The following is a 13,650-nucleotide window of genomic DNA, read 5'->3' on the forward strand; positions in this document are numbered from 1 at the left end:
CAGGAACAGAGTCCGGACATACTTTCCTGGCAAAATCAAATATCCACCTACTTGAAGACTCCTCGCTTTCGTTGACCGTTACGCGATTCCGCATTCTTCGGGCTGTGTTCCAAAGAGTGCTCATCGATGTCTCCCTCGACGTCTCGTTCACGAACCGACGCCAATATCCGCGTTTCTTTGCTTTAGCCAAGCTTTTAAGCTTGGTTTCAAGCTCCGAATACCGTAAATAGTCGCCAGGTATACCTCCCTTCTGGTAGGCCAAAAACGCGTCGGATCTTTGCGTGTAGACATCGGAGCACTCTTGGTCCCAGCACGGAGTGGGAGGCCGTTCTTTAATCGTTACGCCGGGATATTTCTTCGTTTGGGCTTGCAACGCGGCGTCGAGAATCAAGCCCGCGAGGAGGTTGTATTCTTCAAGTGGTGGATGATGTTGAATCGAATCGACCGCTTTTGAAATCATTTCCTCGTTTAACTTCCAATCGACATTCCGTGTGAGGTCATACGGAATGACAATTGGTCGCATGCGAGTTGACCCGTTATTAATTGAAATAAGAATAGGCAAATGGTCGCTACCGTGAGGATCAAGGTTTACCTTCCATGTGCAATCCAACCGTAGCGACGTCGAACATAAGGATAGATCCAAAGCGCTTGGGCGCGTTGGAGGTTTCGGGATACGTGTCATTTCGCCGTTGTTTAAAATAGTCATGTCGAAGTCATCGCAAAGGTTATAGATTAAAGAGGAGCGGTTATCATTGTAAGGGGAACCCCAAGCCACGCCATGAGAGTTGAAGTCTCCCAAAATCAAACGTGGCGAGGGAAGAAGTTCTATTAAATCAAAGAGCAGCCGTTGCCCAACCTGTGCTCTGGGAGGAATATATATTGAGGCAATACAAAGCTCTTTACCTTGTATTGTCATTTGACATACGACAACTTCGATGCCTGGAATCGAGGGGAGGTTAATACGATAGAAAGAATAGCACTTTTTAATCCCTAAAAGTACTCCTCCATATGGGGTGTCTCGATCAAGGCGAATAATATTGAAATCATGGAAGTTGAGATCAATATTTGAAGTAAGCCAAGTTTCACAAAGGGAAAATGTATCGCATTTGTTTTTATTTATCAAAACTTTAAACGAATCAATTTTTGGTGAAATACTTCTACAATACCACTGTAAGACAGAGATAGAATCCTTCATATACGCAGTGAATTAGGCATCGAAGGATACAATCGCTGCAAGGAGGGGCCATTGGGCAGTCAACTGCTTCAAAAATGATCTAACTGTTGGGAGAAATGCTGTAAGAAAAATTTTAATTGGATCGGGTACATTGAAAGTTTCAAAAATCCAGTCCACAATGTTAGAAAATTTCACTAATCCAGAGTTTGTTTCATCAACTGGATGTGCAAAAGGAACAACTGGGGTTTTAGATGTTCCTGGCAGTGCTGGTAACTCTTTCTGGGACTTTAAATTTGCAAGCCCAGGAGGAGTTTGCTTCGGTTTTTCCGCAGCACTGTTTGGTTTGCTTGTAACTTTCATTTCACTTTGAGAAATCTTAGGACCTTTTCTGGGAAGTTTAGGAGAGGAAATATTTTTCCTCTTTCTAGACTCCCCAGGATTGGCGTAAGATGTTCCCGCTGGTGAATCGTCAGAATCGGTTTCATCAGAGGACAACAGATCATAAGGGTTTGATGTAATGGGAGAAGTGGTAACGGTCTTCTGCAGCATCTCAGCGTAAGAACGCTTCGAACGCTCTTTGAGAGACCTCTTTGTTTTACCCCTGCGCTGCATGTACACCGCACATGTCGAGAGCTCATGCTGACTCTCCCCACAGTGAATGCATTTCTCAGCATTTTTACTGCAGGAATCATCCGCATGATTCTCCCCACACTTGCCACAACGTGCCTTATTGCAGCAGTAGGCGGCGGTGTGGCCTAACTGCTTACAATTCAGGCAGTTCATGACGCGAGGCACATATAATCGCACAGGGAGACGAACCCGGTGGATCGAGACGTGGCTTTGTAGCGCTGACCCGGCGAACGTAACTCGAAACGAGTCTGACGGAGTGTATACTGTTTTGCCACCGATGATCGATGCTGACCGCAATTGCTTGCAGTCGAGCACCTTTACATCGGGACAGGTTTTGTTCTTAAAGCACTCTTTGGCACTTTTCAGTATACACTCGACGGACAGACTCGAATCGGTTATGACACCGTCGATCTCCACGTCTCGTGCGGGTATGTAAACGCGATACTCGCGTGTGAAGAGCTCAGAGCAAGCTATATCGTTGGCCTCTTTCAGGTTACTGACCACGACACGGAGCTTGTTAGGCCGGACCTTGGAAATTTCGGTCACGCCCTTGTACTCCTTCGTCAGGTCTTTAGAAATCTGCAAGAGGTTCAACTGTTTCGATTTCGGTCGCGCCTTTGGCCGAAAATGGACAGTATAGCTGCCCTTGGCTCCGTCTGGGTAAAGCCTGGGGCGAGGGGGGACTGAAGAATGAACAGGGGAGGGGGTAACAGAAGGGTCAGGGTCAGAGGGGTTCGGGGATGGTGGCGCGGGAGGCGAGGGATCTACATCCATCCCGCTAAGTCTAGCGCACTAGCGCCGACAAGAGCACGTACCTTTTTACTTCTCCCTTCCAGTAAGGTTGGTTGTCCGATCGTTCAAAGTTGCAGCCGTTACAGCCAGCAGCACCAATACAGTAGCACCAAACAGCCACCAGCAGCGAGCCAGGTGTGAGATCACTCCACACAGCGATACAACTCACTGTCAACTGATGGCTTCTTCTTTTTCCTCTTTTGTGTCTCGTCCACTGCTGTAGCACAATTCAGCCAGCAGCCAAATCGGCTTACGCGCCAGCTGGTAGTCACGATGCGAAACAGTTGCACAAAGGCGCGACCTTGAACCCGGATTTATTTCACTCAACCAGGCAAACAATGCCAACACTTGTTCACACGTCTTTTGTTTTATATTCTATCGGAGCGATCACCGATCACTCGTCCGATACTGATGCGTGGTCGGCACAGAATGAGCAACACCGAAATGTTAACGTGTCGTTCTGTGTGTAATGTTCTGGTTTCCGGTGGTTGTATTGGAATTATTGTTGGGTGATCAAACTAAAGTTCATAATTTTCAAATAGCACGTGTTTTACGTATAGTGAGCAATTTTGAAATGTTACCAGGTGGATTCCTGTGACGCTGGTACCGTTGATGACTACGTCTTGGTGAACGGCTTTCATCAACAAGGCTGGAGGTTTTTCTATTATCTTGCATTGTTCTTGTTGTCCTCTCAAGGGTGGTGCTTCGCAAGGATTGTTGCTGATCTCTATTCACTGTTTTCTTTCGCAAATTGTAACTTTTCTCTGTTTTCTCGGCATGGCGATGGGATGGCAAAGATTCGCTCTGAGTTGATGAATACTTCCTTGTTATGTATCTGAACGGTGTGGTTCAACCGTGGCAGGGGTTCGATGGTAGTTCTTCTGTAAACTGTTTGGGTGAGCCTGGGGATGTTGACGCATATGATGAGTGATGATCTTCGGCGGAGTACTGTTGTCGTCTACGTGTTTGATTTCTAAGCCCTGCTTTGAGATTTCCTGAATGAAAGATTCTTGCTCTCTAGGTGTTAAGATTAAATTGTTTATAATGTTCAATTTCGCTAGCATAACGGCATATTCTTTTGATTTTAAATTTTCTAAAAATGAGTCTAATTGCAATACAAGTTTGAATTTTTGAAATCGAAGAAATAGTTATCGGTTTCCGTTATACTCCACTAGGAATTTTTTTTGGAAATAAATATTGAAATTCAGTCCGCGCAAATATATATTTCGACTGTGACATATAGTCTTCCTCAGTACTTATGTGGACTGGAATTGGAAATTTGAATTTTTGATTTTCAGATATAAGTACATTTTTCTGTTCGGCGATTTTATTCAAAATATTTTGGTGTTCTTTGATCTGGTTATTTATAAGGTTTTATCTATTCTCAAATTTTGAATTGATTTTAATTTGCTTATTATATTGTTTCACTAAAACATTGCCGTTTTTTCTAAGTTCGTCTAATTTTGAATTGATCATCTTCAAGTTTTCTGAGTCGAAGTTGCCTGTTATAAATTTGATTGTGCTAGCATAGCATAGCATAGCATAGCATATTTGATCGCCCGTGTGTTGCCCGCGATTGACCAGAATCAGCTGAAATTGCACAAAAAACCGTCAAAATGGTGCCTAGGAGTAGCAAGCCATTTTCAGTGTGCAATTCCTGGTGATCTTTCTTTTCACTGGTAAATAACAACTAGACTTCAAATAACTGATTTAGTACACCTCGGAAGTCACAAGACACCGAAAAACCATAGATGAGCAAAGTTCATCAGGGCCGAAGACGCGTTTGCACCGGAGCATTATGCGCGATCGCTCTATTTCGTCTCACCGACGCATACGCACAGGGACACGGTGTTTGGCGCCGATTATTTTTTACTTTACGAATAAATAAACTAGGATACCTACTGAGTTTGAGCTTGAACGACCGCACATTTCGTAGTTGCTCCTCTGTGAGGAGTCTGGGCTAAAGAAGTTGCACAGGGAACCACGTTATTATATTAAAAACCCGAATACCTGTAAGAATGTAAACGCAGTCAACTGGATGCGGCTCTTGAAAAGGTACACATCGCGTATAATCCTTATATATATTGCGAATCATTACGATATTTTGTCGCGATTGATTCCATTTTTCGCTATTAATAAATTTATTACGATAACGAACGAAACCTACTCTGAATTGCAACGTGCTGGAATAAAACCAACGGGCGGGCAGTCTTGATATAAATGATTAAGTACATAACGGAAGTCACCATACACCGAAAATCTATAGAGGACGCACGACCACTCTATTCCCTTTACCGACGCATGCGCGCAGAGACACGGTGCTTCGGGCCGGTTACTACTTATTTCTCGGATAATAAAGCAAAGATACCTACTGAGTATAAAAACTGGCAAAGTTTCATGCATTCATAGCTTAAAAATTATAAATATGCAAATATGCATATCGAGCAAGACACATTACTAAGTTGATTACTGAAATGCCTAAACAATCGCATACAATTTTTTTTTGCCATGCTCACCGACGAGATTTCAACATAAGTAAATTAAAAATGTATTTCAATATTTGTCCAAAAGCTAGAAAAATCACAAAACTAGGGCATAAAACTAGGCAAAGTGTTCATAATCGTCCAGTCGGGATGCGAACGATAAATTTATAAAAGGGTAATAATAAGGTGCCGTGGTCTATCTCTTCTGACCATAAAGTCTCGCTTTGTAATATCGTCGAAAACCGCAAATCGAAAGCGATTGAAGGTAAGCAGAAGCTAGGTTTCTGAGCTACCATGGACATTGATGCCAATATGTTGCGGAATGAAGTAGTGCGCGAGAGATATCACAGACAATTGGCAAACATTGTAGCTACACTGCCGTTCCAAGCATAGCTGTCCCAGCTTGCATAAGATTTGTGTAGAATATGGGACTACTATGATTGGAACGGCAGATGTTGATATAGATCAAAATTGGCGCAAATTGAGCGGAAAGATCATTGGAGCCGCTGCTGCTGTTCTTTCAAGGCTCCCTCGGATACGTCAGGACAGAGGGTCGGCTTATCGTAGCTAAAATAAATCGTTGCCAGTTCTAGATCAAAAGATTGTTTGGCGCGAGACCAACCACTGCACCCCACTCTAGTTGAACCAGACTGTATTCAGACTCGTCATTCGAGAGGAATTCCAAGCCTCTATGACAAACATCGCTCACTGTAATACATCGTCGACCGTTAATCGCAGAGCTCCTCTCACCAACAATAAATCATAGTTAACTACGAAACAGCTTCAAATCTTCGAATCGAAAATTCCTCAACTCTTATTATGATGCCCACTGTCCATAGATTTGGAGCAGAAGAAAACAAATATTGGTAATAGCAGGGTGCAGCTGGACTTCGTGCTGAACGGGTAGCATCACAAACGGCAAAAGAAACCCATCCGTGATCTGTGATCTGTACATGACTTATATAGGCACACAAAGGGAAAAAGAATTTTTTTGGAACATTTTTATTTGTTTCTACATCGAAACTAGCCGAATCTCTCTAGAGTATATCAATTTTACCTAAACTTTAACTTCTTATTTGAAATCGGGTTCAAGCAGTCTGAAGTGTTACGATTATCGCTATGAGTTTGCTGGTCCAAAAGCAACGTAGCGCTTTCGAATCAGCTCATTTTTACAGGCAACCTCCTGTTCAAAATCAAAGCCCTCATCCTTCAGCGAGAGATCCTGTGTTAATAACTGATAAGATACGCTCTTGAAAAAAGTAAGAAGAAAGTTTCCATTTGCTGTGTCAAACTAATAAACTTGGGGCCGTTCACACCGGTGGCTTACTCTTTTGGTAACCGGATAATGCATGACAGACATGCTTCTTCGAGCTCGCCAACACTCTCTGCTTGCATTCGAGGATAACGCTATTCCGAAAGATATTGAATATTCGGAATATCAACAAATATATCACTTGCGAATGTTTGAAACAATATGTAAATAAAGCAGAAACTCTCACTTGATTCCCTGTTATAAATTTGATTGTGCTTCCTAAAAAATCTATAGCTCGTCTATCTCTACTTGGTTTGCTGATCAAAGTATCGAAAATAAATTTGAGATCTTTAAGCGTGAGTTGAATAATTTCTGAACAATCTGTTGGTGTGTTTTTAATTTTGTTTACAATGTTCAATTATTTTCAAGGATATTTCGAATTGGGCAAAATCTATCACATGTAAAAGTCTACCATGTCCGTCAATTATTTTTCCTTCCCCCCTTCAAAGGATCAACGCTCCTGCGTTGTTAGTAATGTCGTGTATTTGGATGGTGGGATGTGTATGAATGGATGGTAGGATGGAGATGGTGAGTCCGAAAGGATGGTTCCATTTTTCTCCGCTTATTATTTGTTCCGTATTTTCTTAAGACGTTTGTTGGTCCCTGCTGATGTTTTATATTACGCTATTTTTCTACAAAATATTTTTTCACTACACTTAGTTCAAAATTTTTCTTTTAGCAATATTCACTTATATTTGATAATATTATTATTTAACGTTCTAAAATTCATTGGCCTTATATGTTTAAATTGACGATATTCGTTCGTTTTTACAACTATGATTTTTAAATTACTGCTATTTTTAATTTCACTTGAGTTCTGCGGATAGAACAGGACTATAGTCACACGATATTCGTTCGTGAATGCACGATTGCGATCGAAAACACTTATCACATCCGCGCCGACTGCGCCACTTAAGTTTTCATGAAGTTTAGGAGTGTATTTGAAAAGTTAAAACTAGTACTGAACCGTTTGTAGGTCTAACTGAGAATGATTTAATTGTCAATTCCAAATATACACTTGCCCTGGCTTTGTCCCTAAAACTGCTGATCTCGCACTAATCGATGAGCCGTTGGTGACGTTGTCCGCGCCGATTCCGATGATCGATGTTGCCGTGCGTCCGTTGCTACCTGGCACCGGTATTGCTGACTTCAATTTTTCCGTGCGGGTGCCTATGCGTTGAACTGGGACGGGACTGTTGTCAACTGTTGGAGTTTCGGTGGTGTCGAACTTAACTTATATACACAAAAAAATCTGAAGAAACTGACTCGAAAAATCTATGTTTTACAGACAAATTTTCACATTTAGTATTCCTGATGTTACTAAAAACTTTGTTCGAGTCATGCTCGGGTTACAGCAGGAAGTTACACGCTATCAAAAAACGACGAATGTGTGTGTCATCTGTTTCGACAAATTTTGAGTGTAGTTTTCGTTTCTCCCGCCCAGGTCTTGGTTTGCACTGTGACCAGGGATGCCGTATGTACAGAAATATCTGTTTTACACCGAATTTTAGATGTCAGGTTCCTGCGATGTGCACATAAAACATGTCGTTTATTTTAAACTCTACCAGACATGCATTTTTCACCATTCTCCATGATGTTCTAGTAGGGTAAATTACCATATAGTGGACCCCTTCCCAGGAAATTAATTCATTTTATGTGAAAACTCGAATGATTTTCAGAAAACTTTCATCGAGAAAAATCTTGTCCAGCCAGTCTGTATCAAAAATATAAGATAATTAAATAAAGGGGTCCACTATAGGTTAATTTACCCTATTCTTCTTGTTGTTTTGATCTGGTTCATAATAAAATTAGTGTGAATTTAAAAAAAAATCTATTGAATTTTTATTAATCTCTCGAAAAGAAAATAAAAAATTCCAGCAATTCATATGAATTATACGTATGCATACATAATAAATAATTGAAGTTTTTGATCAATTTGAATATGAGGTAACTAACACGAAAAATGGAACCCAAATGCTCCGTACACAGTTATGAATAGATATTTTGCAGCGCGATAAAAATGGTCAAGCCCAGCCTAACTCCGACCATCATCTCGGGAAATGTTACATGTTACAATCAGTGCATGAAATGTGCAAGGTAATCAGGTATTTTGAAAAGAAAAAAATAGAATAAAAAATTCAGGACGGGTCGGGTGCTGGTTGGGTACCGGCAATTTCGGTGATTTTTTTTCGAGTACGGGTCGTTGAAAGTCATCTTTTACAAAAAAACATAGTAATTAAATGATTTCGTTTCATTTTGGAAAGCTAGGCTAGTTCGTTCAAGCTCAATAGCTTGATAAGCATGATTGTGAGCAACATTAACATTAACAGCACAAATTCCCAATTTGTATACCGTTCAGATCACTTTTCACTTTTGCTCCCAGGCCATCAACAAATTAACCATCAACTGTTTTTTTCGAAGCAAAATATGCCCTAAATTCAAAAACTCATTACGAATTAAAACTATTCACGGGGTTCAGACTTAAATTACAGCCAATCATGATTAACGTCACAGGGGCGAATCACACACACTTTAATTAACGAATCACTCGTAAATAGGCCAAATATATGATATAACCTAGCAAACCTAATCCCGTCAGAACGCACACCGCAACCACGGCCGTTTTCCATGTGTACTTCGGCTTTCGCGGCAGCAGCCGCTTGACACAGCGACCGTCGACGTAATCCTCGTTGGGCCAGCAATATTGTTCATCAACTTCGGTGTAAATAATACCCCGTTCGCGGAGGGCCCCCGCAATATCGCCCATTTCATCTATAGGGATCTCATGGTTGAATAGATACGCCTCCCGCAGGTTCGGGGCTGCTCGCAAAATATCCGTTACGTTTAGCGCTTTTATGTCGTTTTTTGCTAGATTCATATACACTAGAGCCGGAAACAACAAATCCGTTAAGTTTACTGATTCGAGCTTATTTTTGGAAATATCTATGTGAACTACACTGCTGGCCAGCGAGTGCCAAGGAAAGGAACGCAAATGATTGCCTCTGAGGTTCAACCGTTTCAGTTTGGTAAGCGAACTAAAGGAGCTCGGGTCAATCACTTCGATGTAGTTCCGATCTAGGCGTAGCGTCTCTAGTTTCTCGAGCGCACTGAGGTTACCGATGTTGGAAATCAAATTGGAATGCAGGTCTAGATAAGTGATTCGGTAACTTCTGGTGGGATTGATGACAATAATGTGTATTCCGTTGTTGGCAAAGTTACCGAATGCCAGATCCGGGGGTAAAACCAAGCGCCACATTTTAACGAACTCCATTTCGATGACGGCAGGGCAATCCATTGCTACATACAAAGCTTCATCCAGCGTCGTGATGTTTGACTCAACCGAAGTGGAAACATTCGCCGTACCAATGCGAAAGTGCTGATATCCTCTTGGAAAACTGATTCGTTGCCCGGGATGGTAGCTGACTTGCTCCATCACACATCGGTACTTTGTAGACGACTCTAGACAGTGATAGTCGAGGACAGTCTCCGCTGAAACTATGAAGATCATCAGTAACCTGTAACACCAAGCGCTGGTAAATCGACAGTTTATAGACATTCCCGAATCTTACCAAGATATCACTGGCAGCGTCATTGTCACACACGTTCGATATCACTCACCCCTAGGCACTGAATGAATGGTTTGTGATATTTAAATCATCGAGAGTGTACAGCAGCCGCAGTAACATTTTGTTCCAACGGAGAAGTTAATGCGTTTGGCTGAGAAATTCGAATTGATGTTTGAAAATTATTCCACTGTGTTGACGACTGAGTACTACTACTTGTAGTCAGAAGTCACCAACACACTGGATTCCTCTCTCTCAGTACAACATAACAAGCTCCGAAATTTTCATTCAAAACCGCCAAATCCCATTCAATCTGTAACCACTTCGCACTAGCCGCGGGTGGTTCCGGACCGAGTCACCACACCAGCGACGATATCTATGACCAAGAAGCCGAGAGTTATGAATGCACGTGTGTTAAAAATAGATCGAAATTCTAAGTTTTCCCCCATTATAACGATAGATTTTACGTGGCAAGGCAATCCGGCGATGGGCAGGGCATGAGTCGATGAGAGCAAAAGGATCCCGCTCAAAGTAGAGGTACCGGCAAAAAGCGAACCGCGCGCGATGATCATGGTCAACTCGAAGGTGGAAACTTTGTTGATGGATCGGCAAACGAAGATGAATTTGTGCCAATTTGGACCATGTTTTTTTCGTTTTTTTTTTTAGATATCGTGAATATTCTAAAAACTTTTTTTTGACAAATTACGTGCGAGTGTCAAGTGTGCATTCATGAATCACTTGATCGACGTCAAACAGCTGTCGTTTGATCGTGATTTTTTTCATCTATAATATGCTCGTTGGACGACATGGAAAAAACATATACAACACAGTGGGGTGGCCACAAATGGAATCGGCGAGCGTCTAACGATAGTCATTGTTTTAGAATGTGTATATTGGCCACAGGTCTGAAATAGGATTTTTTGGCGTTGAGTTTATTTGTGGAATAATATGGAATTTTTCTAAGGGTGTTTTTTCTACTTAAATATTTAAACAGTTTTCACATATTCTTAACAATTGAAATTCTGCTACTATGGAAAGTTATTAACCTGTCGCTTCATTAGAAAACATTCCCTGAATACTAGAAAAAATCTCATATTTTCCCTGTGTCCTTTGATCGGTGGCTCGTTGCAAAGATGTGTTACGCAATACACTCCCACAGATCAGCATAGCTTTTTTCCCGGTCGCTCAATCAACAAGAATCTAGTTCTTTTTTGTCTGTAATATAGGTATGGCACGGTGCTCCCACAGACCGTTATTATAAAAAAAAATGCAACAAAGAATCTGAGTACGCCATTCGATTCGTTATGACGTCCAGAATCTCTGGTCAAAATTTCAAAATCATCGTACGGTACATTTTTGAGTAATGCCCTTTTGAAGGTCGTAAAGTACAAAAAAGTGATATTAAAACGACGAAATACTCAATGTAAAGCACGTTTTTCAGCCATAATTTTATGAAACAACTTCCAAAATAGTTTCTACACTCCAAGTATTATATTTCAAGACATTTACAATTGGCGGAAAGATTTATTTGAAAATCCCACAGTGCACAGTGGTCTAAATTCGAAAAATCGTGATCGATCTAGATTTGACTATGAAAAATTGATTTTATGTACTCAATGTCTTCAGCAAAACTGTTTCAAAGAACAAGGCGTTACTTTTGGCGTTTTTGGTTTTTCGATCAATCCACCTAACAGTTAGATAATATTTTTTTTATTTAGTGGTCAAAACAATGCAAAAGTTGACGAAGTGTGTACTGACATTAAAGCAACGGTCGACCGCGTTGATCACACAATAGCCAAATTGAAGCATCTTGGTGCTTCTGCTACTTTCATCCGATGGTTGAAATCGTTCCTTGAAAACCGCTAACTCCCGCGGTTTCCGAAGTACTTCACTCCCACAAGGTAGCAATGTCGGGTCTTTGCTGTTCTCGCTGTATTACAACGATGTCTGCTTGCCACTTCTTCCAGGATGTAGAACCGTGTACGCTGATGACCTCAAAATCTACTATGTAGTTCACTCAGGTACTGATTATATTGTATTTAAGAAACTGATTCACATATTCCATAAATGGTCGTCTTTGTATCATTGTTGCCAAGTATTCCATAATAAACTTCAGTCGAAAAAATTCCCAATCAAATACAGCTACTCCATCATCGGTCAGGATATTTAACGAGTAACAGTTGTAAAAGGTCTTGGTGTTCTATTGGATGCCGAATTCACATTCCATGATCATTACAGCAGTATCATTTCCAAAGCAAACAAGGCCCTGCGATTCATAATGAAAATTACTAACGAGCTCCGGAATTCGTACTGCTTGAGAGCAATGTACTATGCACTTGTACACTCTACCCTTGAAACGGTGGCAGTTGTTAGGAGTCCTCCTACTGGGCTTTAGACTTCACGAATTGAGTCGGTACAGAAAAGGCTCATCAAATGCGCACTTGGACGAATCCTATGGAGCTTCCTCCATATATAGACAGGTACAGATTGCTGGATATAAACGCATTAGAGAAAAGAAGAGATTATAAGTGTGCTGTATTTCTTGGAAAAGTGCTTTGTGGATCAATAGATGCCCTATGAATTCTAGCCAATATCATAGTAAACGCGTTCTCCAGAATTTTTCGGACAACTAACTTTCTCAGAATCTCTTTCCATCAGACTTATACGGTCAAAACGTACCGGTTACTGCTATGTGTAAAATTTTTAGTACTGTGAGCCATTGAATTGACCTTAATCTTAGCTGTGGAGGTGTCATTTGTGTAACCGAAGATTATTCTAGTTTGTTAGATTTAAAGTGAGTGAACAAATTAATAAATAAATAAATTGCCAGTTGTTGCTATAGCAATACATTATTATTGTTAATGCTGACAATCAATACGTCCAGCCTCTATTAGAGAACAAATCTGCAAAGTGATTGTGTTTCTAATAATTGACATTCAACAAAACTATGATGTTAAAATACAATTTAATAATTACACTCGGTAGACCAAAGACATTTATAAGAAACTAGCTGACCCGGCAAACTTCGTCCCGCCTATTTTAGTGTTTAATTTAATAATTTTAAACATTTCAAATTTATTGATTCCTTGCGATTGGATTATATCGTTTAAAAATAGTTGGTTTCATCGGAATGGCAACATCCTCAACTTTTGGCTTTTGTACATGACCTCTATTCCGGATATATATTGGGTGCATTTCAGTTATTTTCGTTGTTTTCCAGAAACTAAAAGTGGTCATCTTCTGATTCAAAATGGTGTCCAGGGTCAATGCATGGCTTCTTTACATCATTTCGATTACGGACTTATCCATATGTAGTAGTATTCGGTTATTTGCGGATGTTTTCCAGAAGTTGCCATTTAACAATTCGAACTGGTGTCTAAGGTCAATTTATAGCTTCTTGCATCATTTTTGATCCGGTGATCCGGAACCGTAAGTCGCCATTTTGGATTTAAAAATAGCATTTGGAGACAATTTCTGGCCCCTGAGCGTCATTCTGGTTTGAGAAACACCCATATTGGGTGTTATTTGGTCATTTTCAGCTGTTTTCCAGAAACCGGATGTCACCATATTCGAATTCAAAAGGGTGTCTTTGGTCGATTCTGGCTCCTGTGTATCATTCTGGTTCCGAAGATACTCATTTTGTATGGAAATCGGCCATTTTTGGTTGTTTTTCAGAAACCGGAAGTAGCCATCTTA

General features: G+C 40.8%; 1 protein-coding gene across 2 annotated transcripts; it reads right to left on the reverse strand.

Moving 5' to 3' along the window:
• Positions 1-6,110: 6,110 nt before the first annotated feature.
• On the reverse strand, positions 6,111-10,092 carry LOC129729703 (uncharacterized). Of its 2 annotated transcripts, none has more exons than XM_055688468.1 (2): positions 9,961-10,092; positions 6,111-9,886 (listed from the first exon to the last, which is right to left on the reverse strand). In XM_055688468.1, the coding sequence occupies exon 2, from the start codon at positions 9,822-9,824 to the stop codon at positions 8,928-8,930; it is 897 nt and encodes a 298-aa protein (XP_055544443.1). In that variant the 5' UTR covers positions 9,825-9,886; positions 9,961-10,092; the 3' UTR covers positions 6,111-8,927. The 2 variants fall into 2 exon arrangements, with proteins under 2 accessions (XP_055544443.1, XP_055544442.1); XM_055688467.1 differs by having other exon boundaries at positions 6,111-9,906; positions 9,961-10,079.
• Positions 10,093-13,650: the final 3,558 nt, after the last annotated feature.

The sequence above is a fragment of the Wyeomyia smithii genome, chromosome 3, assembly GCF_029784165.1.
Source record: "Wyeomyia smithii strain HCP4-BCI-WySm-NY-G18 chromosome 3, ASM2978416v1, whole genome shotgun sequence".
Classification (NCBI taxonomy): Eukaryota; Metazoa; Arthropoda; class Insecta; order Diptera; family Culicidae; genus Wyeomyia; species Wyeomyia smithii.